General features: G+C 39.7%; 1 protein-coding gene and 1 long non-coding RNA gene across 3 annotated transcripts in view; one reads left to right on the top strand and one right to left on the bottom strand.

The window, feature by feature from the left end:
* The first annotated feature begins 318 nt into the window (after positions 1 to 318).
* LOC410398 (insulin-like growth factor 2 mRNA-binding protein 1) overlaps positions 319 to 27,673 on the top strand; it is a 69,657-nt gene continuing 42,302 nt past the window's right edge. Inside the window, exons 1-2 of one of the 2 annotated variants that reach the window (XM_026444170.1) lie at positions 319 to 1,782; positions 15,271 to 15,334. In XM_026444170.1, coding sequence (XP_026299955.1) covers positions 1,608 to 1,782; positions 15,271 to 15,334 — 239 coding nt within the window. In that variant the 5' untranslated portion in view covers positions 319 to 1,607. Of the gene's footprint in view, positions 1,783 to 11,360; positions 11,509 to 15,270; positions 15,335 to 27,673 lie in introns of those variants that run through there. The other variant, XM_026444171.1, reaches the window with a different exon arrangement.
* LOC113219146 lies at positions 22,725 to 27,672 on the bottom strand. Its single transcript, XR_003305817.1, has 3 exons — positions 26,857 to 27,672; positions 26,268 to 26,367; positions 22,725 to 22,962 (listed from the first exon to the last, which is right to left on the bottom strand). It is a non-coding gene; the product is annotated as an uncharacterized LOC113219146 (long non-coding RNA).

The raw sequence follows: 27,673 nt of genomic DNA, 5'->3' as shown, positions 1-27,673 counted from the left end.
GTACACGCATGCTCGTGTGCGTGCACGCAACCTGAACGAAGGAGCGTGCGACGAGCGAGCACGCATGCACGTGAAAGCGAGCGTGCACGCACACGAGCGCATTGCCGGCTGCGAAAACCGGCGTGCGAAAATTGACCAATCCGGAGCAGAGGCGGGAGTCGGTGGGGCAGCCACGTGGTGCCGCGGCGGCCAATCAAAGGCGAGGCGCTCGCGAATTTCGAGTCGGTTTCCCGCTTAGCGCTCATGAGCTTCTAGTTGCTAGAGCAAGACAGACGGGAAGAGGGAAAAAAAAAAAAAAAAAAAAAGAGTGAGAAAGTGCACGCACGAGCAAGGAGAGACGGGAAGGTTATACACGGTTGGTAAAAAGGAGCGAGGAAGAAGGAGGAAGGAGAAAAAAAAAGAGAAGAGTGACGAGTTTGCATCGCATTGCCCCCCCAGGACACGCGAAAGAGCGAGCGAGAGGGGAGAGGGAGAGGGAGTGAGAAGGGGCGAGGAGCGGTGAGAAAGAGAGAGAGAAGGAAAATGCCGAATGAGAGTGCCCCTCAGACGTCGCGCCGTAGTCTAGCCAAAGAGACAAGAGCCTGGTAGGAAGGTGCGTCGTCGTCGTCGCAACGAGAGGAGAGGAAAGAGAGAGAGAGAGAGAGAGAGAGAGAGAGAGAGAGAGAAAGAGAGAGAGAGGGAGAGAGGAGTCGGTTGGCACACGGTGAATCGTCAAGAGAACGGTCAACGCGCGTCCCTTAACCTTAAAAAAGTTGAAGAGTCGTTTCTGGGAAGACACGGTCGTCGTGGTAGTCCGCCTGATCGGTCGTCGCAGTCATCCACGTCGGTTTGAATGATCGAGCTGGCTCGAGAGACATCCATTGCCACCGGAAACACGCCAAGTCTGTATACTACCGGTGCCGAGTCGACGTGACAGAGAGTCGTTGTACCTCGAAGCGAGCGGGAAATAGACAGCGGTTCCAGAGGAAAGGAAGAAAGGAGAAAACAAAAGACAGTACAGCCAAGAACGCTTGGAAGATCGTTCAAGAAGTTACGAAAAACCTCCTGTGTTCCTTTCGTTTTTTGGTGTGCAAGCGCGAAAAATCACGCCGAGTATCACGCGAGAAAGACAATCGTGTTCGCCGAGACGTTAAGATAATAACCGAAAAAAATAAGAGTAAAATCAGGCCGCGGAAAAGACCCTGACGAAAGCGCGCTCTCGTGTTTCTTCCTGCATGATAACAGGATTCAACGTGTCGTCGTCGTCGTCCTCGCCGCCGTCGTCGTCGTCGTCATCGTCCGCGTCGCATACGTGTACCCGTCCTCTGCCTGGGAAATAGTTACGGTCTTCGACGTGTCGAGAACGTGCGGTGATCGTGTCATTCTCGAGTTTGTCCACGGATTTCATCGGTGTATCTCGTTTCGGGTCTCGTGGTGCGAAATAATCGGTTCATTTACCGTATTCGCGTCGTGATCATCAATCCTCGTTGACGTGTTGTGGACAACATCGTCAGCGACCTCTCCGTGCTCTAGCTGCGTGCTACTGGGCTGCAAATTTTTCAAGCCACGTGGCCGAGACGTATCTCGGCATAATTAACATCATTACGTCCAAGAGCGAACCAACCACTATGTCGAAGCTCTACGTGGGCAATCTACCGTCGGATTGTAACGAGAGTGCCCTCCGGCAACTCTTTCAGGATCATAATTTGTCGTGTACCACGATCTTGGTGAAACGAGGCGGATACGCATTCGTCGATTGCACGGATCAGTCTGTGGCCGATCGTGCAATCGACAAACTTAACGGTGAGTTTGAGAATCAATAGACGAGATAATGTTGGATAGATCGCTTTGCTACGCTTTTACGTTACGAGTTGCCTATCGGCTGTTGCTACGCTGATACGGGACGTCTTGTAAAATACGCTGCGTTTTTTACTATGCCGATACATCGCTACGTTTACTGCGATTGCTATTATCACAGGCCCTGCTGTCACGTTCCACGACTGAGGAACGAAGAAGAAGAACCTTCGCAAGGAGCAATACACTCAACTTGGACGCTTGATCGCTAATGTAAAAATCGCTTTTATTGCTTTACATACATGTTATAATATATTTAGGTATGGCCATTACATCATTCTGCAGACGAGAAAACCAACTTATTTTGTACAAAGTTTTTTTTGTATCTACGCGTGCAACAAGTTTTGTTCACCTGTACATTCGTATTGTCACCGCTTTTTACACGCTTCCTCGATTAGTTTGTAAGATTTTTACGAGTAGAAATATATATGTATATATATATATATATATAAACACATTTGCACGCTTGTATATATGCTTTACAACACAATTTGCTGCTTACATTTATTTTCCTATCTCGATCGAATGATCGGTATCCTGTACATAATCAACCCTGTCCAACACCTATGCAATTATTTATATTTATGCGCAGACTGTATTTTTTATTATAACCTATGTATATAAATAATGGACAACTTCATTGTGTCATTCAGTGGATCGATCGTCAATTATATTCGCCGACGAAAGGACTATCGCAATGCATTATTGATTGTTTAATATTTTCTATTTACTTTGATCATTTTTGATCGGAAAGTGATAATCAGAATCGAAGAAACTCGACGACTTTGTTTTTCAATCCTTCTTAAAGAAACAGAGAAATATTTACGAATGACCGCCTTAAACGAACAACCACTGTGAATTTGTCTATCGGTTTGAGAACCTCTGGGCGCGACCTCGAAAATGCGTCCGTCGAAAAAATACATATTCCCATTTTGATCGAATACTACGTATACGAATACATCGGTGCAATTTACATTTTTATGATGTTTTCACCTCGTACGGGACGAAATGTTATTTTTTTCTGCGTTCGATTATACGAAGCTTTTCGTCGAAACCGATCAGTGTTTTTCAAATTCTCCTTGAAAACAGCGCGAGAGATCGGAACTACTCTGCTCGTGTCGTGTGGAAAACTTATCCACGTGGTGGAGAGGCGCACGCATCGGCAAGATGGCGGAGCTTATACCGGCAAGGTCACGCGTGTGGGTTTCGCCTTTGAGATAAGTTTCTGATAATCGCTTGTGTCGTGGCCAACATACTGTCGTTGATCGATACGATAAACAGCTTCATTTTATACTCGGCAATAGTAATTTGAGTATTCAAAAAGAATTAAGATACAATCGCGCGATTGATAACAAACCGCTTAATCGTGACTGATTAGAATTCAATTATCGCCAACGGGTATTGAAATTTCATTTCGACATAGCCGACAATCTGTGACCAAAATTATAAGTACTGCTACGTGTAAATTAAATTTTTTAGTCGATCTTATTCGTCGTAAAGATGTGATGCCAATGATCGATTAAAACTATTAAGAGGAATGCATTGGTCAACGCGACTACTCTTTTTTTTTTTTTTTTTCGTCCGATTCATTAATAATTTCGAAATAATTCTAGAAGCAAAATTGTCGATAAATATTTTTCGTAAAAACGAATTATTCTTTCGCAAATCCTGACCCTCCATACTGAATTTTCACTTTGTCTCTCGAAATGTTAGATCGATATTTGACTAGAGACGACTCACGCCTGAACGTTGGTGATTCTCCCGCCCAAAAAACGTGGTCAAGGTCGCGTTTGTACGCGTGACGTATGGTTCCCCACTGGTTATAATGCGAGGTTAAAATCTAACATCGTGAAATACCGCCAACTTTATTCCAACTCTATCCATAGAAATCGGTTAGTCACACTCATCGTGTACGTACGATGAACATGCCAATCGAGTAAATCCAGATCGTAAATTTCATAGACGATATCGTAAATGACATGCGCATTCGTACATTACGATTCATTTCGACGTTCGTCGACCATTGACACACTCGTATACCACGTTCCAATTTTTTCTTACAGGTTAATAACATTAAAGAAAAATATAAAAGAATCGCGTTCATATTTTGAAGAATCATTTTAAATCATTTGATATTGAATAATATTTGTAATCACTTTTTAATTGCTTCGCAATTCATGTCACGTAATAAATATCTAAGTAAGACGAATTATTGTTGTCAAACTCTTTCGCGTAACTCTTTCGTTTTTACGCTCGATAAATTGATCTTTACGAGAAAATATCAACGACAAAGGAATATTTATTTATATCGTAAAACGATTCGATCTGATCGATGAATTAAAACAAAAGAGAAGAGAATCGAGCGACGAGATAAAAGAGATTCCTCGAGACATTCTATTCTAATTCTCAGGAAGTAAGGAGATACGAGCAGTTGGGAAAATTTGGAATATAATGGCAGTCAAAAATGTAGCAAAAGAATGGTCGTCGGCTTGCTTAGAAGCCGGGTTGCAAGAAAGAGGCGCGACACGAACATTGGAACGATTCATAGGGAATAGTTTCTCCCTCTATTTCGTTAGCAGAAGGTTCAGTCGTTGCTCTGCAACAGCGGTACATATGTATGCGGGGCCTGATCCTTGGATACAATACCGTGTGCGGAGAACGTTACCGCTGACTGAGTACAGAACTAGTTTGGTAGGTTGTGTTACGTTTTAGACTAACTAAACTAAGGCTAGTCGCGGTTAAACTACATCCGACTATGAACATCGATATTAATTCACCGAGCTCCTATAGCTTATTCGCTATTTAATGCCTTCTCATTTTTGCTCGAACCATGGGAACCATTGTGCCTAGAAACTTATCATCGAACTTTCAAATGAAAAACCTATTACCCTGAATGAAATGTCTTAAAGAATAGAATACGTCGTGAATATTTTTTTTTAAAAAAGTATGTCTCGAAAGAAATAATATACTTTTTTTTTTAATGTAAAGAAGATTGATAATTACGTAGAATCGAACGATAAGATGAAGTTTTATTTTTGAAGAATCATTCAGTATTTAATTAAAAGAGAATGAAGTATTTAAAGTATATTTTTAATCTCGGGTATCCATTCGTTCATGACTCGGTCAGCTTGATTTGTCGCGTGCCTGCTCGAGACCACCTGCCCTCGAAAAAAGTTACCTGTTAACCGGTAACCGACACTGATGGAACTTTACGATTCGGCTTCTCCTCGGCCACGATAAACTCAAGGGTTGATAATAATATCGGTTCAAATTGAAGGAATAATGATTCTACGTTAACGTATTCGATTTTATTTACGATAAAGAAAATTTTTCCAGATCGTGCGAAAACGTTAAACGCTCTTCTTATCCGTTTTTCGAATCGCAAAAAAAAAAATACGCATACAGATAGATAAAAATGTGTTCGAAAAAAAATAAAACGAACAATATCGAACGTTAAAAATTATTCGAATGAGTTAAAATTCATTAATCGTCCACATTGAAATCCAATATATCTCGGTGATATACAATGAACCTTATGCCAACTATTATCAGTTGATATCTGTTCCTACTATCAATGACTGCGAAGTCCAAAACTTTATCTTGTAGAGCGGTTGAAATAGAACTAGGTTTTACTCATTTCTCGAAACTTATATACAACGTTATATTTACTTTTCACAAATTTATCTTTTCGATATTATAGAAATTTCTCGCTTTTCTCCTTTTTTTTTTTTTTCTAATTATAATATATATATATGATTGATAATTAATATAAAAATCGTATATAATTATTAATTACAAAGATTTAGAAGTTTCCTTATTATTCTCTCCTCTTCTCCCAAATTGAAATTGGAAAATTAAAGATCCATCTCCCCTTCGTTTTATCGCATAAATTGGAAATTTGATCGTTAACCACCGTATCAAGTTGAGAACAACGGTGAAAAAGAACTGGATTTAACACCGACACAAATGTATGGCTTAAGCGCAAAAAGTGCTTGCGCGTCTGCAAGGAGGAAGTGCTATCTTTAGAGCGGCGAAAAGAGAGTGTGCGATGTCTTCTCGTCTTCTTTTTCGTCTAGCCATCCGCTTTCATTAAATGAATGTGTATGGTCCTCGAACCGTAGCAGCTAGAAAGCCATTGTGAAATTTCGACACCACGTACCTCGAAATGAATGAAACTTCTGTATCGGTCACGTTTTATTTCGCAAATCGGTGGCTTAACAGATAAAAATCCTCCGTTGCATCGCAAAAATTATTCGATCGCAAGCTTCGAATCGAAGATTACAGAGTTATTATTTTTTCAAAGAAGAATTTTTCGAAGAATTATCGAAACGATTAATTTGTACATTGAGGGGAAGGAAGGATCGGGATTCGAATTAAAAGGCTTTCGTCGAACAGATTTATCACGTTCCGCGTCAATATCGAAACGAAATTAATGAGATTATATAGCGAACTGTTAGAGAGTTGATAGCGGCGAGACGTCTCTATACGAAATTATCCCTGGACCACAGTCTCTCTCTCTATTTTGAGTGTTTCTATATCGGCCTCGTCGACAATTCTCTATTTCTTTCTTGGCCTCCCACGCGGCAACCTTTTCTCTTTTTTTCTATCTATATATTGTCTTCGTCTTTCGTGGCCTCTGTTCGCTCGAGGAACCTTTGAAGACACGTGTTTGTTTTAGATACCCGGCCGTTGACTTCCCGGCAAATAACCGTGTTACCACTGTTACTCCGAACGAAACCGTTCTCAACGAAATCTTTCTTATTATAACACTCACACATTGGATCCATCTCGTTGGCAGGAACTGTACGTACGTTTTTCCTTCTTGTGTTTTATTATCCGATGGAAAAAATAGGTGCGCTACATTTTATCACATATATCCTATCGTTATCAGAAACGCCGAGTTTTTCTATACACGATCATCACACGTCCCTAATCCGCTTATATAATCTCCGTTTCCAACGAGCAGTTCGGAACACGTTCGTTCGCCTCGTTCGTAGGAATAAAGTTTCGAAAAAAAGATTCGATGTTGCATTCGAGAAAGGGATTTTTTTCGAAAAATGTGATACGATCGACAGAGAATTTTTCGAGATTACGCACAATCTTCTGTTCAATGAAAAGATTTAAAAGCAAAAGTTTTTTAAGAAAAAAAAGAAAGAAAAAAAATTGTATTGATTACGGAATGCTCGATAACGAGTAAAGTTCGTTGAACTTAGAAATTTTTTTAAGAGTGAGGTCCATTAACTTCTCGTAACGAAACGAACGTTCGACGTCGAAAATTTATCAAGAGAGAAGAAAGTTCATTGATCAGAGAATTCTCGATGATAAAGAGAAAAGAAGAAAAGAAAAAAATTCGCTTAACGAATAAAAATCGGAATAAAAAGACTTTTCAAGGCATATTTTGTATTCGACAAATTGCCAGGCGATTTTTATCTTTCCCTCGTTCACGTAACTGAAATCTTTATGACGAAATAGGAAAAAAAGAAGAGAAAGAGAGAGAGAGAGAGCGCGACGACTGCCGCCAGTTGCGGTGGCAGTGAATCCTCTTGGGCCCCACGTGCGCGTAATTGTCAGGTACGAAGAGAGAAATCCGAATCTTTCGACAGGTGTCAATGAACCGGGCAACGACGTATCCATCGAAGGATAAGCGAGAAAGATAGAAGGGAAGGAGGATGAGCGGGTCGAGAGAGAGAGAGAGAGAGAGAGAGAGAGAGAAAGGAGAGGCACGAACAGCTCATTCGCACCTGCCTCCGTATACTATATGGAGGCCCACGGTGATTTCGCATTTCGTCAACGCGATTTGGTGAAACTGATTCTCTTCCACGAATTAAGAACAACCCCAAGGCCGAGAAAGTTCCACTTAAAATGATAAAAAATATAAAACGTATCGTTGGAGGATTGCAAAAACAGGAGGATTGTCGTAACAAAAATTCTCTTTCCATAAAAATGTCTAATTCTATTTAACAATCGAATCGTTTAACAAGAGACGAGTCGTTCGATATTATCGCGCGTATCCGTGAGGCAGCGTATTTGCACGATAAAGAATAATAAAGCACGAAAAGATAGAGAAACTCGTGGCAACTCGTGGTAGAAAAATTGCATCGGCATGGCGCCATTAATCTCCAAACGAGCGGATATTATTTTAATTCTCAAGCCTTGGACCGAGTCTCTTCCGAGAAACGCCGCCCTTTGTCCCGGTCGGCTCCACGAAAGAAAAGTGACCGAGTGATTTAATCTACGAACGAAGACGGAGACCCTGGACTCTTTCTGCTTCTCGCTGTTCCCTATGCCTCTTCTTTTCTTCCCATTCCCGCGTTTCTTTTTTGTCTATCGAACGAATCTACGTTCGAATTCAACCATGTTCCTTCCCATCAACCACTATTCGCCGCGAGGAAAATCGAAAATCTCATTCGATTCATCCATCACAATCCTATTCTCGAGAATGGATAAAAATTGTACATGCAAGTTGTAGAGATATATCGCGGGCTATTGTGCTACCGCGTTAAAACGAAGGCGCCAAGAGACAGATACGGCGTTCACGCATTCGTGAGCGTTGGTTGGTTCATCTTACACGGGGATTTATGAAACGCTCCCGACCACTTTATACAAACGTGAAACTCTGAACTTTGTCCATATGTTAGATAAAAGTCGTTATCGTGAGTTGGCGCGCTATAACGTTTGCTATTATTGATACGTACGTACGCTATACAAGTAACCTCGCAATATCCTCAAATTGAAATCTAAAGATACCATTATTCGCGTACGAATATTTAACCAACGGGCAGTTAAGTTGATCGAACGATAAATATAAATCGAGATCAAAGATTATCGTCAATCGTCAATTGAGGACGATTAATTACAATTATTTGTTAGTATATTTATAGTATACTTCAAACTTTTTTTTAATTATTTTTCAGTTCATAATTCGATGACGGCCGATCAGCCAACCGCAAATCGTTATATTTCACGCGTCGATAAGATATTGCAGGATTAACAGTGTACGTTGCGCGTTCAATTTTTCTCGGTGTAACAATTATATTTTCAGTTCCCGCAAATCTGTATCGATCCGTCCGTCTCTGTTTAAGGTTAATTAGGTGCACTTCCAGGAAGATACTTTCACGATTCATTCATTTCGTGCATTGTCCGAAACGAAATTGTTTTCTACGTTGATTAATCGAGAGCTCACGAGCCAATTATTATTTCTTTTTTTTTTTTTCAACACGATCGATCATAGCGAGACGCAAAAATTAATTGAACGAGACGATTTTGTTTTTTCCTCCTCTTCTCTTCTATATAATAAAATTTTATATGATTTTTAAATAAATTAATATTTCGTAAACTAGCGTTGAATGAAAAAACCAATTGTCCATAATTCAGAAATTCCATATCGTCAAGATTTGCACAATGATTAGATATTTCAAATAGGAATAGGTGTTATAAATTTTTACAACGGGCGATACGTGGTAGGTTGATTGATAGATAGATGAGAATTCGAAAGTATCGATAAAGATATCGAGCGAACGTGACGATGACGCGAGCAATTGCGACGATACAAAGCGATACGTGCGCGGAAAAACGCATCGGGAGTGAGATTTTGCGCGGTTTCGCGCGGTTTCTACGGATTCTCAGTCAGGACCTATCTTAACGTGCGTGGGCCCATTCGCTTCATTCGGCAAACTAACCTACCCGTCTAAGTAATCCATTGTGCTTCTCGTGCTCTCTTTGTGTGGCCGCTCTCACGCTGAGAGGAGCACGGCACAAGGGTGTGCGAGAAAGAGCAAGGAAGGAGAGAGCGGTTGGCGCGAGCAAGAGGCCGCCATGGTGCGAGCGGGATAGAGGGAGGGGGTGGAACAGGGGGCGAAAGAGAGAGAAATATGCCACAAGGCCAACCGAGTCCGAAGCAATTTTTGCTTTACTCTTTACCAGGCCGAAAAACGAGCGTGGATTCGGCCGACTAACTGCTCCAATTTTATTTACCGCATCGTGTCAAACCTTATCGACATCTTTTCGCGATATCCGCATGCTCACGTGTGTCATCACATTCTGTTTCAAATGATATCATCGATCATCCCGTTCTCCTCTTACGAGATTTCAATTTTAAGGGAAAATCGTATTACATCCGATATTATTTAATCTTCATTTATGAAAAGGAACATCAATCGAGCTATTAGCACAATATATTTCTATGAAGATGAATTTTCGTTGCTTTCTTTCTTTTTTTTTTTTTGATTGAGATTAATACGAATCCGGATCTGTATATCTTACGTTTAACGACGCCATAATTAGATTAGAAAAGATGCATGTTAAATTTCAAGTAATATTCAATAGTATCTTGATCAATGAAAAAATACGTGACCGTTTGTATTAAATGATCTATACAATTCGGTGCTGATTCTTTACGAATTCGTATATGCGGAAGATTTTTTATTTGGAATCGTGCAAACTTTATTCTGAAATAATCCAGCTTTACACCGATGTGCAACGGTTTTTTATCTCCAAAGCAAAAATTTAATTGCGATATTTACCTTTCGATGATCGATCGTCGATATCTACGTCGACATTTATCGAAACGAATTAATTTCAACGAACAATATCGGGTGATTTATTGGCGATTTTCGAAGAGATGGAAAAATATCAATTCGTTGGAAATATTAATCGGCAAATTAACCGATAGATCCGCACACGATTTTGACCCGTGATTCACGAATTCGTAAACGATTTCCGTGGGACTGAACTAGCGAGTTGTAACTCAATAGTAATTTATGTACCTAGCCGTGCCAACCGCCGTGTCCAAGGCATCGGTATTCAGCATCGGCCTGGAATGCGCAACAGGAACCTGTTCTCATTCCCATTCCCATTCCCGCTCTGCGCTACCCAAATATTTTATTACTTCCCCATGGAGCCGATGTTCTCTCTCTCTCTCTCTCTCTCTCTCTCTCGCCTCTTTTTCTAGCTCTCTTTATCTCTATCTCTCTTCCCTTTTTTTCTTCCTTTCTCCCTTCCTCTTTAACCGGCGCAAGAAACTCTTCGCTGTTATGTCATCCTGTAAGGCTCGCCTTATCGTTGTAACGATGTTTCTAACTAAATTAAAGTTACTTTTCGAGACTCGAAGAGTCAGAAATTCAGATGGCCTGTCTAAAATCGATCATCTCTCCCTTCCGGCAATTATCGAAGTAGTATTCGTCGAACGAATATATTCCACAATCAGTCCGCGCCGAAGAATCGTTCTGGTGTATCGAGTGCCGAGATATGAAAACGCTGTATTAGCAGCTCAGATATAACGAGATTTACGTTACCTACCTCGATGAAGCTATCGGGTATCGAAGTGAACGCATTCTATTAATAATACACGAGTTATAAATAAACGTTGATAACCGATAAAATTCGAGATAGTTTAAGATCGTTCTTATTCCACGATTCGTACGCGTGTATGTATATACGTGCATGTATATGCAATTTCTCAATCTTCTTCTTTCTTATTTTTATCTCATCTCGTAGCAAAGTCGAAATATTCTCATTCACGTATAAGATAACGACGAAACGTAATGTCTTTTTTGAACGCGATCGTTTTTTGGAAACCGTTCATCGTCGGGCAGAAATTGACGAGATTTGAGTTAAGAACCGGTAAAGTGTATCAAGAAAGAGGGACAAAGAAGAGAAACGGAACGAGAAGGGAAGGTAAGCGAGAGAAGAAGGGAGAAGGAAGGAAGGAGAGAGAGAAAGAATGAATATATATTAGGTGGGTTGCGCGACGACCTCCGGATAGCTCTCCTAAGCTCGCTCTTGCTCGCTTCAGCTTCACCTACCTGGCAGTTTTCGTTGTAGGCAACAGCAGTGAAGATGGTGGAACGGGAGGGAGGAGGTAGGAGCACTAAAGAGACCTTGAAGGCTTGCTAGCCGGGTGCCGGCTAGTACTGACCCACTATAAAGGCACTTGCTATCCTGCTCGTTCAACAGGACAATCTACTATTACTCTCTCCCTCGGGAGAGCCTGCTAACCTACTCTCTTACCCACATACACCGACTCGATCCGAAAACTTGCTTCTAGACCCTGGCTACGCTTAGTTCAAACAGCTTGTCTCTCTCTCCCTCCCTCTATTTCGTCTTCTTTCCCTGTCCTTTTTCACTCGCGCGCCGTCTCTATCTCTCTCGTTCTTTCTTTCCTTCTTTCTTTCACTTTGTCGTCCCTCGTCGTACGCTGCCTTCTCTATCTCATTTCCACTCCCTCCTTTCTGCTCCCTTCTCGCTGCCGTTCTAATACCACCACGGCTACACCCCTCGTTCTCTCGCTATTTCGCTTCCTCTCGCTCGCTCTCTTTCTCCTTTTTTCTTCTAAGTTGCTCTCTCTACTCCCTCGTGCGCCGATGTGTTCGTGCACCACGAACACACGCCCGATCTACGGAGCACGCGGTGTACACGTGGGGCAAACCCCTGAAAAATCTGTGTGTGACTAGGCAAGACGCGCGTATCCTTCTCTATGTATGGGAGTGTGCTCGTTATGTGTGTCTCTCTTATGCATGAATTTCACCGGTACTTAGAAAGAAAGAGAGAGAGAGGTTCCAGCGTTGTATCGTATACAAGTATGCGTGTGTTTGTAGGGAGTACCACCTAGCATAGCAACTGCTGTTTCTGCATTTCTTAGCAGCGCGCCCCATGCGAGATGCCGGTATATTTTAGGCGTATAACGGGTGTCCCGTTTTCGAGACGAATCCCTCTGTTTTCCTGACGCCAATTATCCATCGTTCGATTTAATCACGTATTTGTTAATTCTAAATAATAAGAGCTAATACAGTTGCATCGATCGATAACTCGAAAAGTTTCATTTTATTAAAGTAATTTTTATATTTAGAGCAAAAAATATCTTCAAAGAAATTGAAGCGATATTAATACGAATATTAGATATGAATCTTCTTTAAAAAAATATTAAAATTGTAAATTTCGAAATGATCGTAATTATTACAGAGATACGTTAAAGTCGGTAAGATTGACATTGTAATTCATGGTAATAGTCTTCTATACGGCAAACAAGTGAAATCGAGCGTAAAAGCAACGTCGAATTTAACGCAGCATAAGATTCAAATTAAAACCTCGTCAAACTCTACCTCCCCTCCTTCCTCTTCTCACCTTGTCGCGAATTGGCTTTCGCATGAAACCTGTTGTACTCGGGCCAAACACTCATCCATGGAAACACTTACGAATATTATTGCTACAGGGTAAGACGAAGGGAGACTTGACACGGGACCATACTAAGTAGCCATTTAAGCGTTACTTCCTTCTTTTCTTTTTTTCCCTATCTGTTTCTGCCTCTTTTCATTTTCAAGCACTCGGAGAAGATACCGTAACGCTGTCTTCCTCTCACCGTTTTACGTTTAATACACGCATTTTTAATTCATTCGAATTCCCAAGCTAGTCTACCCGGTAGGTTATGTTATATACCCTCATTGTATATACCAAGCATTCTACTGCATTTAATAGACTCCTCGCGAACACAATTCCGCCACTCGCCACACGCCATTGTACCCCGCAACAGAGATCTACCCGGTTTTTCTGAAGCAGACTCGGCTCATTCAAAAAAATACCACTCCGCGCACGAAAATGCGAAGCGCCGAGATTGTTATCGATGTCCGTCGACGATCTGTGACGAGCATCAAGAAGCCTGCCAGTACTTTTGACGCAAACCGACTGTAACTAATATGTGAACAGGAGAGAACCTCTCCATTTTCGAACGACTTCTAAATAACTTGTCGAATCAAACGTTTTCTCTCTAACTTATAAAGTATGTAAAAAATCCAAAAATCTACTTCAAATATAATACGTTTTATTACGTATATGCCATTGCGTGTACCGTAAACCACAGTTTGGATATCAAAATATATAATAACGTGTATTGCTTTTTAAATTTTATACTAATCATTACTTGTAAGTTAATTGTAAAACGAAATGTCATTTTTACTTACTTTATTAGTAACTCCATTTCGAAGGGCAATTCGATCATTCCATTAATCATCATATTTCAAATCTTATGGTTTCGTTTTCTCTATCTTTATATCTTCTTTTTTCATTTTCTAATAACAATATAAAACACATAGTCATTACTTTTTCAACTAAATATACCTTATATAAATAAGAATACATTTTCACGGACATATTTTTCTTATAATAATTTTTCGAATCACTACAATTAACCTATTTCTAATCATTATCAAGAATAGAAGTAAAAATTATTCATTAATGACTCTTTGAGTTAATAATTCGCATATGTAACTATAATTTAGGTTATGAAATTACACAGTCTCGAAAATAAAACTAAATAAAATATTTCAATACATTTCTTTTCGAAACAAAAAAACAAAAAAAAGTGTATTGCGTGGATTATATTTAGAAGTCTTGACTCTTACCGACAAAATTATGTTTACATCCTTACGACGACCTTGCTTTACGAAACAAAGAATATTTTCACTATCGAATCGAACTGAACACTGAAAACACTTCTTCCTTCCCTTACTTCCTTCAGAACACTTTTAACATTGATTAATATTAGAACAATAGAATAAATTAAATAAAGTTTATTATTAAATCGAAACACAAGTAACCTACAAACACCTCGTCATCGATGCGTTAACCGACGTAACTGACTATTTTCGAAAGATATGCGCGCGCATCTAGTTATTAAGCAGAGTACGCATAGAAAATTAATCGTCGACTAAAACTTTAAATCGTGAAAATGATAAAAATTGTTTTTTTTTTATGTGATCAACGTTCGATTTTACATATAGGGTAAATGAAAACGGTCATTTTGGATAGTGGACAAAAACGGTTTCGTAAATTTTTTGTAATATATACACTTAGAAAGAGGAACTGGTTAGAGAAAATTAGATGGGTCTAACTGGTAGAAGACACCTGGCGCCTAGGAAAGGAAATATTTGTGTATGCATGTATATGTATGTTCAGACCCTCGGACCGTGTCGAAAAATTCGCTAGCACGAGATTCTGACCACGGATACGTTCACATAACCTCTTGATCCTGATTAGAATATGAGTAAGATACGTGATAGTTTTAGATCAGTTGCAGCAATTTTTACATGTGCAAATCAAAACCCGGAAGCAACCGCCAAATTCTACTTTTCGAAACCGGTGTTCCGTATATTTTTCCATGAGAAAATCTCCCATCAGTCGTTGTTAGACCGGAGTTAGATTTTAAACGAACCATAGCTAACAGGTTGTTCGTGTTGACCCAATTCTATTATTTTCACGATGCTATGAGAAAATTTTAACCGTACCTATAGATTAGGAGGTTATGTTACCTTCGAGTTTCTGTGCTTTTTTAATTTTTTTTTTTTGCAATATGTAAAATATACTGCTAAATTTGAAAATATCTTTCGAGAATAACGATGTTAATTAACGATCGGTAAACATTTGTTTTTTTTTTGTCTGTTTTAGGATATACGTATCTCGGATCAGCCCTTGTTGTGGAGCCATCTGTAGCCAGTGGACCTAAGAAACGGTGAGTTTTGAATTTTTTCACGTAGAATCATGTGTGATGTTTATGCTACGCAATCTTATTAATTACAAATTAAACTCCTCTTAACAATCCTACAGTATTCGTTACTTGATTGATCAACAATATTCTCGATTAAATATTTTGGCGATAAGAAGCTTTGCTTTATACGCATATTAGACTACTTTGTATGCAAATATATACTTATTAAATAAATTAGCCACGAGGCATCGTACTGCTGTTATAATTAAAACTTACTCGGCCGGTGAATATTGTTAACCGCCATTCTTTAAACGATCATAAATTTGCTAAGCATACAGGAAACGCCTGCCGAATTACACTTACTTACACATACATTATGTATCAAATATATATCCAAAAAGTTATTCAACTCGTCAAGTCCCAGCAGTGAGCAAACTTGTTCTTACGTGTTAATAGTCCATTTGTCTTCGAAAAATTTTATGTAATCGCTTACACAAACTTCAGCAGGGGTTATTAACCCTAGGCAATTTCTCGATCAAAAGAGAGATCACGCGTAATGCTGGCATAACGAGGTGCATAATTGGCCGCACGCGAGTAAATGCGTGCGAGCGCGCAAACACGAGAGTTTGAACTCGTGCCGAACGTGTCCAAGCAAAAATCGTCGAGGATTATCCACAGTGGAACTCATTCTTGTCATAGAATTTTGAATAATTTTGTCGGATACAAAGGAATCGCACTTCGCGAAATAAACAAACACGATCAATTATTTCTCTCGATAAAAATTTGTCCCCCCAAAAAAAAATCTGATTCTCAATTGTTTAAATTTCTCGCAAAATTGTTTCCATTGGCTCGATGGATAGCGATACATAGCATAAACGTTGCAATTTTTAGTAATATCGTTCTTTATCTATGCATGCCAATTCGTAGAATACAAATTACATTTGCACTGTTTTTTCGCATGCTGCCGCAACATATCGCGCACATATGGATCACTGGTACGTATCGATCACTATTATATGCAGATTGCACTTTTTGTTACACGCGCTACATAATAAACAATTTTCTCGATTAAAGTTTACATCGATAAATCGTTATGCAAATTAGAATTAAATTGTCCTTATATCTTGTTGAATTTTTATTTCTTATATAGGCTTTTATATCGTTGAATATCGGTTACTTTGAAACCAATAAATTTTTATTCGTCGATTTTCGTTTTATTCTTCGTATCTATGAGCGTCCGAATTTAACTCATAATTACAATATCGTCGTAAAAAGGCTCGTTTCGTCTATTATTAATTACCGTTAATTAAGGTTACGATTTTTTTGTTCGAAAACTTTTTCGAGATTCTACTAGAAATTTGTTTGGGAGCCTCTGCACATCGAGCCTCGATGGTGAAGCAGGCGTTCGAAAAAAATGTGGCACCTGCCTTCTCCTTACGAGCGCCGAGCTGAGCCCAGGCTGCTCGCTCGTGCCACAACTGCAATCTGTTATTTCACCATCCCCCAACCTCGTTCCTTTCTCTGTTTCTCTTCTCGGTTACTCATACCGCCGATTTCTCTTGCCACAAGAAACCTTATTGACGATAGGAACGTGCAAAGGTATAAACCGAGAATTTGTTACCGGTCGTAATGATACTCGGCATGAGATAAGATCGATTAAACGCAACGTGCAATGTGTAATGAGACGTACGTGCGAGAACTTTTAATTTGCCTGTCTCTCTGCATTGATATCGCATAAAATGAGAACGAAATTTTCACGTTTAACAGCGGCAATTATTGGAAATTAAAATTTCTTCGTAATGGAATGGAATAAAAATTAATCGTGTATCGTGCAGATTTACGTTGTATGTGGCGAAACAATTTCGAATCGAGTTATTTTTAATTTTAATAACGAAGCGATGATATTTATTATCGTATAAAAAAATATATCTAAAATACGGATCGTCTATTTATGATCCTCCTCTGTAAAGAATATAAACGGATAATTAAAATATTTCCGATGAAATGTCGATTGTTTGTAAAAGAAAAGATGAAATCTGATGGGAAATTTAACGCCTCTAATACACGTTGAATAAATGTAAATACGGGATGCGATGCATATGCAACGAGTGGTTTTGTTTTGGGGCTCGTCGCAGGTAAAGGGTTAAATTAGGGTGACGAATATAACGGTTGTAATAAACGAAATCTTTTTTCATGATAGTTAGCAAAGAGATTAGGCGGGGAGATGGTCGGTGGACAATAGAGAGATCGGCAATTCAGAGGGACGAGTATCACTTCCGAGTTGTCCTCTTTACGCTGCTCGAAAAACTCGCGTATCAGCTTCCAGCAGCGAGTGTTGGCCTCCCATTTTTGATGTTTAAGACCGATGCATGGCTAAACATTCATTTCCATATAAGCCGATATGTTTCAAATGTAAAGCACTCTTGTACGATGGCTACAGTGACACGAAGAAGAAAGGACGAGAAAAGATGGAGAAAGAAAAAGGAAGATGGTGAGGAGAGACGAACTGGTACGAGCGGAAACTAGTTTAAGGCCTGAGGGGTCTCACCCCTTACGAATCCTTACAATAATTCCATGGGATCCACCGCGTTTCTGATTCTATTTCCTTTAACTGGCTCTATCGGCCTCTTTGTGTTAAGCTCGCCAATGTGTGACGTTCTACTCTCTAGCTTCGCGAGTGTGAGAACCGAATGGAAAATTCGAATAACGAATAATGCCAATTATATCGGCCTACGATTCTATCTCTCTTCTATTTTCGCCACTTTTATCTCCACATCTAAGACCGCTCTCTTTGTCATCGTCGTCTATTTATCTTCGAACAAACGCGATGCAAAAAAGTTTTCGCAAAATGCATTTCGTTTCGATTGCACTCGAATGAATTATTTTTAAATTGTTTCGTTGTCACATCTGTGTGGCTTTCAATACTTTTTGTGTAGCTGCTCCCAAGATTCGGAATTCATGCACATGCTTAATTCCACGACCGCAAAAGCTATTTTAGATCCGATGAAAGGAAATGCACTTTGCGGTGCATCCGCATAATGTTGGCACGTGCATCGTAGCCCGTTCGATTGTCATATGCAAACTTGCGTTGCGGTAAACCGGCTTGTAATGCAATGCAATCGCGTTCGATTTCCTCGTAAAAACGTACCTGCATCCGACTATTCTTTCTCTTTCTCCTAAAGAAGAACGAAACATCGAATACCAATAATACGATCCTAATCCATTTTAATCCAGAATTCGACGAATGAAAATAATCCTTCTCTCTCTCTATATATATATATATATTTTACGCTACAAAAGATTCGAGTGTCAAGTGCATTATTACGCAACACGCAGCGCACGTGAACGCACGTTTTTCCACTTGCACTCACGGAACTGCACTTTTCCCATTTGCATAACAAGGCCACTGCACCTCGCACCTCGTATCAAGTCAGTCAGGTTGTACGATAGGAAGGGTGCATAGGGGTAAGTTAGACCCCTGCAGCCGGTGCTGACCCGACCGTGAGTGAATGCACTTTGTTTGCATTTCCTGTATTCCCCAAGTGCCGCCGTTTCTCTATATCACTTGTCCCCTCGATTTCATAAACCGCAAACAAATGTTCGCACCGTGGATGCGTGGGGAAAAAAACTGGCACGGGAGTCGGCCGAGGATGCATCATCTTTCCGTTCGACGCGTTGCACTCTTCCCTCTTCACCTTCTCCCTCTCTCCCTCTCCCCCTCCCCCTCCTCTCTCTCTCTGCATTTCTCTCTCCCTCCCTGCTCGAGTGAATCGTTGCACTCGGCGCGTGCCAACCTCGTGCCCTTCTCCGGTGGTGTGCCCCCTCCCTCGCCTTGCATTTAATTCCTTCCTCTCCTCGCCCTCCACCCCTTTCGTCTCCCCACCTTCCTCCACTCACCACCTCCCACCCAACCCCGTTGCCCTCTCCCCCTCGCAGGCCGACATCCCACCCCACCCCCTCTGGGTCGCGGTGCATCTTGCATGCACTTGTTGCGTCAATGCACAGCCGGCTGCCTCGGCACGCAGGCGCAACTCGAGTCTCTCCATGTTGTTGATACTTTTTCTTTTTTTTTTTCTTTTTCTTTTCCCTTTTTCTTTTTTACCAGGGCGAAGGGACGCGACGGTGGTGCGTGTGTGCATTTCAAACGCGATTATTATATACGAGGGACATCTCACACTGCGGAGATTAATGCAACGGTATATCGAAATAATACGTTTAATTAATTAAATTACCGGGATCAGCTTATTTGCACGAGTGGCTCTTCCCCCAGTTAAAGAAATAGAACGCGAATCTGCAAATTAGAGTAGAGAGCATGCAACGTGACAATGTGACATAATGTTACGTTTCGAATGTACACAATGTTAATTCTTTCCAAATTATTTCCCTTATTACTTTTCATATATATTGTTAAATAGAATTTCGTAATATTAGGAAATGGCCTAATCGTGTATTGATATTTATATGTAAAATGTTGTATATATATTTATATATTTTATAAGATACAATTTAATAAATGCTTTCAATAATGATTTTCTTACATCGTTGCACCGATGCTTCGAAACATATGTTTATTAGAACAAGAATCATGTAGATCGAAACAAGACGGCATGAATGAAAGTAAAAACTCGGGGTCTGACGGCGAAAGTGTTAATCCTTGGTTGAATTAGCCTCGTTACGAGCAGTAGGGTGGGTTTGTAATGCCCTTCCTGCACTTGTTGCATCCATGTCGAATGCAATCGGCGCACCACGCAAGCGCCATTCGTCAGGGCAGACTTAACCAACTTTCTTCCACGTTCGAAATCGAGCCACCGAATTAATCCAATTTCGATCCAGATGTTTTTAAACTTTTGCATCGCTCGAATTCCTTTTTTTTTTTACAAATTTCGAATTTTTTTCTTTTTCCTATCCTAGAAAATTCCTCGCGCGATAAACTGATTGATAAAACTGGATCATCGCCTTTTTCTCTCCTCTCCTCGCTTTCCTCGAGTTCAGTTGCAGAGATCTTTCTGTAAGAAGCAACTACTAGTGGCTTCGTACGTCGGAAGAGTAAAAAACAAAACGATGCAACGGACCCGCCCGGTAGGATCCGTTCCTTCCGATGTTTGCTTAAAGTATCTTCCTACGAGCCTCGAGGGACGATATCCTGATGAGGAGAAGCTCGATACGCGCCCTCGTGCAGCTGCGTTCACACAAGAAACTAACGCGGCTTCCCTCGGCCGGTTATCTCTCTAAAATTATTTTACAAATAGACATCCGGTTGAAACAAATTCCGTGTTCGTTTTCACATTCGGTGCAAACCGAACGTGATACATTTTCAAGTCGTTTAATTCTTTCTTTTTTCTCGAAATGGATCTTTTTTTTTTTTTTGAGAATTCGTAAAATCGATATTTTCCATCATTTAATATTTTTCTAATCGAGTCTACGATATTGTATCGTAAAAATTGAAGTGATGATAAATACGTAGAAATTTGCGTGGAAGGATGCTTTAAGGCAAGAAGTTTCAATCGAAATTACCGATCAGCTGCTTCGGGCTGTCAGTCGCGGAAAGTAATTTACCTTCTCAAGTAATATGCCGGAAACGAAAATGTAATTATCACCCTCTTACGAACCTATTAATCATCCAATTGCTCGTCTAATGAAAATTGCCGACTAATTCGAACATGTCTTTCGACAATGCTCTATACATATATATTTTACGTATTCGTTTCGAATTGTAAATCGTGATTGGGCATTTTTTTTTTTCTTTTTTTTTAATAAACGACGAGCGATTTACACGTTTAAAAGTAAAACAGCCGTTTTCGATCTCAATTAATATTCCCGAAATGGGGTGGGACGTGGATAATAAAATCTGCAATGCCGCGATTAAAACAGGCTGGCCTACGAGTGAATTATGCTTTTTTCAGGATATTAAATCTTGCACGGTTTTATCTCGAATGTTGATGCAGGTCGTTCCCCTTGTTAATACCTATTAATCATCGTGAAAGAGAAGGGCACGTAAGAACATTAAGTCAAGATGCACACGACAGTCTCGCCCCGTGACGATGGCTTTTTCTTTTTCAAGCAAAAAAGTGGAGGCGGTTAGGGTTGCTTTTTTTTTCTTCTTCCTTTTTCTTCTTCTTTTTTACGGCCGGCCGTTTTCATCGCATGATTCCTTATCACCGGTAGATCCAGAGATGAGCAGAGATCGTCACGGTGAAAAAAAGAAAATTACACGGGTATGCGCGTGTACAGACTTGGCACAATCCGCAGGTGTAAAGGGCCTCGGTTAATTATCTCGAAATTGAGGCACGCTGACGTGCAATAATTGTTATATACCCCTCTCGGTGTATATATACGCGCCCCGTGTTTCTCCTCTGTTTTCACTTCCCCTCGCGCCCGTTTCAACTTTCTCGCCGTTCCAACGTCAATGGTTCCGCTTTAAGGCGTTACAAGCAGAACAGCCGATCGTAAAATCTTGGACGATGTTGCGGAAGATGCGATTTTTGTTGCCGAATGCAGCTGCCGCCCCGAGACACGCCCAATCCCTTAATCTCCAACTCTTCTACCGGAATCGAATTCATTTTCGTGGAACGTATTTTCGAGTCACGGAAATGAAATTCGTCGATTTTCCCGATTTTCCATTTCGACTCGTTTCGATCGATCGAAAACACGCAGCGAGAAGAACGCGCAGCCAGGATAATTCGTTGGAATAATTCCGTAGAAACGACGGAATTATGGAAAAATTGAAGGAATAAAAATGTTGGGACGGAACGTGAAACGAAAGCGAGAATATCGTATCGGAGGGGATTCGATTCTTGACAAATTGAAAGTTGGCACAGTAGCCGGGCACGGGGATGGCATAAAGGTGATTTTAACGGCGATGCCTCTTAATTGGCGTGACCAAGGCAAAAGGATGCCGTGAAAAAGAAACCCCCAAGAATATGCACGGATCACGGAAGACACTGCACCTGGCCAACCGACCGGTCAGATCGGTATCTCGGCGACGCGGTTATTATTAATTCTTTTTTCGTCCTCTTACAGATACACTCCGATTAATATGCATGTCGCGAAGGCCTCCAATTATCCGCGGTACCAAACTTTTTTTTTCTTCTTGTCAATGTCGCTCCGCCTTCCTTACGTCATAGACATTTCATTTTTTTCTATATATCTACAAGAAAGGAACGGAGAGAAGCGAAAAGACGAATCGAAAGTTGCGAGACGTTCAAAGAAAAAAGAAGGGAAATATATATCCTTCTTATATATTTTAGAAGGGAAAGCGAAACCGCGAAGCAATTATTCAACGAGAAAAAGAAATCGATCATTGAATTTCCAAGCTATTTTGATGTACTTTAAGCGTGCAATTGTAACAATGTGGCGTTAAAACAAGAATATTATAATTTATATATAATTTATAATTTTTAAACTTTAACTCGTTCATATGAGGAAACGATATATTAACGAAAATAAGATTATCCTTATCCTTAATGTGTATCCTAATTGTATATCTTATCCTAAATTATATCCTTATTATCCTGTATCCTTACCTATCTTACAGCTTCCCATTTCCTTGTTTTAGGGGTAGCGGCGACGCCCTACCAGAATCTTCAGTTGGCCAAGTTGGCAGTGGTTGGAGGTGAGTCACTTTTCCCAGCCTTTCTACTTTGCTCACTGACCTGTAAGACACATATTTCCTTCCACTAAAAGTTTTACGTGAAAAGTATTTTCACGAAAAAAAAAAAAAAAGGAGAAATACATATATATGTATATTTTTTTAAAACTATTTTAATTATTTATTTTAATATTTAATTATCGTGTAAAATTTTAATTAGTTTAACGAAATAATAACGTAACGAAGAGTTAAACGGAATACAAGTTAAAGCGTATAATTCGTTTCTATGCATTTATGTTAAGCGCGTTAAATTTAATCCCATCGTCGTAAGATTATTGATTTCGGTTCTTTTCCTCCACACCGAGCAAAAACTTGCGAATCCAACGATCGCGAATTCTTTCACACGTTCGTTTGTTAACAGAGAAATTTACAAATCGTTAAATCGATTGAATTTTCACTATTATAAATTCTCGTAAGGCTAATTAAATAATTAATTATTTCATCGTAACATTTTATTATACTCATACAGTTGAACAGAGTTAGTTAGAAAATTTAATTTATCCTCGATTACTCGATATATCGAACAAATCTGCCGTAGCAACTTTTTATCACTAAATAATATTCCCTTTCCATTGGATTTTCTTTACCAGTAAAACAGTATTTGATAGCAGCAGCTTTGAAAGCTTTCCCAGCTTGTCCTGAGACATCCGGGCTCCTGGTGCGAAAATTCTTCAAGGGTGCGTGGCCACTATTGATTCCAGGGATCCGCCACCCTTACGCACCCTCGCATTTCTCTTTCCCTCTCTCTCTTCCCCCCTTTACCCTCTCTGTCCCCACCTAAACTCTCCCCTCTCCCCCCCTGTACACCCGTCGTCTTCTATACTCCCCTTAGAGGACCCTTTCCTCCTGGCCCGAATTACGCCGCTCCTCCTTGCTTTCCTTCCATCGGGTGATCCACCCTGGAGGGGTAAAAGCCGCTCTCGTTCGTTCCCTTCGTCTCGGATCGCTCGTTTCCACGGCCGTCCCAGTTATTAAACTACCCACTCCACGATTTTATGGAATCACGTGGATGACATTGCCGTTCGAAATTACGTTGATAACGGGGGCCGAGTAATTATGTTTGGACATTCGTTTATCATCCCGTTCACGTAATCGGTCGAGAAAAACAACCTATATATACCGTTCACTTGAACCCAATAATTTAAACATTTCGATCATCCATCGTTCCAAAGATTAAGAAACGTTATTTATTTGTTTATTTATTTTTTTCCAATTGTAATCAAGATAGAACGATTCCATAGAAGGAGAAAATTCCAGATCCCAGCTAATTTTTACGCGGTTGTTTACAGCACGCTCTGGCCACGCTTCATTGATACCGATATTTACGAGCCGTGCAACTATTAATTATCTTTAAACACCGCCTTAACCTATCCCAATCATCGTTACGCGGAAGAACAAAGAGCCGCCATAAGGTTCACGATAAAGCCTGTATTTTTCGTTTCCTATATGAATGACGAGTTCGATGACGTTTCTTATATAAATTGATGTTTATTGAATTTTCTATTATCAATTTAAACAAGAAAATTTATGTAGTGATTGTTAAAGTGTGTTACGAAAGGTGTATTTCGTTGTTTCCTTGTTGCTTCGATCTATTTTTGTCGCATTGAGAAACACGTTTTATGTAATATCGAATCTGCAAGTGGCAAACTATAGTAACAATTTGGTAGGACAGTGAAGGAAAAATGTAATTACGAATCGTATAGGATGGTTCCAAGAAACCGATGTGAATTTGCGTTTGAACAGGATAATTGATTGATCGATCGATTTAACGAATTAGTTAATGGAGACTAGGTGAAAAAAAAAAAAAAGTACACACGTTGGTTTTAAAACGACGTCATTTTTTTCTATCGTCGTGAAACGAGATCGTGAAAACATTTAGGTGAATGAATTATTTTAATATAAAAATTGTACGATTTCGAAAAATGGATAAAATTTTATTTATAAACGGAATTGTTTCGAAGAGATGAACTGAATTGGATTTTTTTGGAAAGGAAGAATATTTCTATCACTTGTTGTAAGTTACCTCGTGTAATAAAAATTCATAGTGAAACCACCATACAGCGTACTCAAAATTCAAGTTCGATCCGGTATTATAATAACGGTTTGTCCACTTGTTTATAATGGATCAACGTTTCTTCGGTTGCGACCACTCCCCTCACCAAGTTCTATTCTTTCTTTCTTTCTTTCTTTTTTCTTTTTCTTTTTTTTTTCTTTTTTTCATTCTCTAACCCCTTTGCGTAATTCGGTGATTTGTAATCATCATTTGTTTTCTTCTGGTAGATCATGGCACAAGTTGTGTACAGGTGTGCCATTTAAATCAAAATCCCAAGTAGAACTTGTCTCAAAAATTATGATGTTATGCATAACTATTTCGATGCTAGGTCATTGCACGAATAATTATGTTTATATTTCGGGATATTTATAAGACACTTGTATTACATTATTTCTTTTTTTTTCATTTTTACATTTTTATTTCTTATTCTTCAAATATTTATATTATTTATATCGTATTATTCCGTATTCTCGTTAATTTTTCGATATATTCGAATGAAGAATTAGAATTGTTATTCGTTTAAGTGCAAAAGATGTTTTGCAAAAGGTATAAATGTCTTATGTTTAGAATCGTATAAGATAAATAATTGATAATTTTCCTATATTTAAAAATATACGGGAAAATTCTCAATGTTTCGTCAAGAATCAAATTCAATTTACGAATTTAACGAAATAAGAGGTAATTAAGATAGAATTAAATTGAATTACGAATAGACAATTAAAATTGTTGTCGAAATCTTAATTGCTTTATGGTTATGAATTGATGCGTAGGATGCATAAAAGGTATATTTTAACAAGGGGCGTATCAGGATTGCTTTCAGTGTTGAAAGGGCATAACGAAACGTAATTATGGCAGGCGTTTGGACGCATCAAAAATTCAAGTGCTATCCAGCTATGATTCTGTGAATGATAAATCTAGTTCAAGGATAACACCCTCGTCATTGCCAAAGATAATGACGATGAAACGTGAGCGCAGAAAAGCCACGAATACCCATGATCGACCTGCACCCATATACCTGCAGGCATGCACAAAAGAAAGGCGAATCCTTCCTTTCTACCTGGCCGAACAAAGAGACCTCCGTAACGGAATCAATCCTGTGGTTCCACGGAGAACTAGGAATCCGTATTTTGTTGTTCATTGATTTTGCCCTTTTTTCTACTTCCAACGTTCGGTAAAACTTCATGCATAGATTCTTCTGTACTTTACCGATCCGCTAATGAAACGTAAGCCAAATGCACGTGAAATAACGTACGTACAGCTATGTCTTTTAAAAAGTCACGGTGGTTGGGCACTTGTAATCTCCCCCTTTTCAGCTTACAAGTTGATCAGAGAAGTGCTCTTGAAGTGCCGTAGAGCCTAAGGGTGAAGCGTTACATTTCTTAGTTATTTACCAAGTGAAGCAAATATTGAAAATTTTCTAATTCCAAGTTTTATTAGATTATAATTTCTTTTTTTTAAATTGTTTTTATTTTCCTATTAAATTATATTTCTACATATCTGATATTAATATTTATTTAAATTGTTTATTTTTCTGATAAATGAAAAAATATATGTACCGTAATAGGTATATGAAAAAGCACGTGATAATGTAAAGAATATTGGAAAAAAATATTAGTTCGATACGACTTTTATCTCCTCTAATAGCTTTACATTGTTCGCAAAATTGTCATAAATAAAGGAGAATGAGAATGGAGCGACAACTTTTAGTGGAAAAATAACTTTTAGTATTTACCGGCGTCCATCAGATGGCGCCTCTGTACACGAGCAACGTGGTGCACCAATCATGGTATAATACGGATAGAACGAATACTCGCTTAATAATTCGGTGGAATATATCGGATGTACCTTTATTCAAAGTGGAGAATTCGTGTTAAATATGGCGATGGAAAAAACGATCGAAGCAACATGGTGTTCACGCGAAGAAAATGTTCCGGCTTTGATATACCCACGCAGGATAGTCGAGAACTTTTTCCTATTCACCCTTCTCTCGAGTCTCACACGCCGGTACGATGCTGTGTCTTTGGTGGGGACGAACGAGCGAAGCTTCCCCTTGAACTGGGGAGGGAGAAACAGTTAGTGGAGGGGAGGGAACCTAGTCGAGGGTGGGGGTATATTGGGCGCGGCCTAGGACGGCCGCGCACCGCGTTGTTATAAAAATAATATCAGTGTTCCCAGCGCGCGTTCTGGATAGATATCCTGGCCGATATAACCGCCGTCAGCGTAGCACGCTGCTCTTAGACGTGTGTGTTTTCTCTTCCGTATTCCCGTATTTGCGTTCGCGCTTCCGATAGGTGTACGGAAAACTCGGACGAGAATCTCTCTGTTTCAACGCGCATTTATGCCCCATTGATCGTCGCGCATTCGACGCGATCGCAACGTTGATCGAAACGCCCGGCAAAAACCGAGAAAGGGGTAGTGGAGAACGAAAGGGAGGAAAAGACAAAGGGAGAAAGAGAAAGAAAGAGGGAAAGAGGAAGAAAGAGTAACTGGAGAACAGAGAGAGGACGCACCCACGTATATACGTGCGAAGTTAAGGCCAGTGTCATTTACGAATATATTGAAACGCGGTCGCACGGAACGGAAGCCGGGTATCGTGTCACTTCGTATTCGACAGAGTAAAATAGAGCACCGTTACCTTTATTATACGACCGATTAATCCACG

Source organism: Apis mellifera, linkage group LG12, assembly GCF_003254395.2.
Source record: "Apis mellifera strain DH4 linkage group LG12, Amel_HAv3.1, whole genome shotgun sequence".
Lineage (NCBI taxonomy): Eukaryota > Metazoa > Arthropoda > Insecta > Hymenoptera > Apidae > Apis > Apis mellifera.
This window is presented reverse-complemented; position numbering and strand designations above follow the sequence as displayed.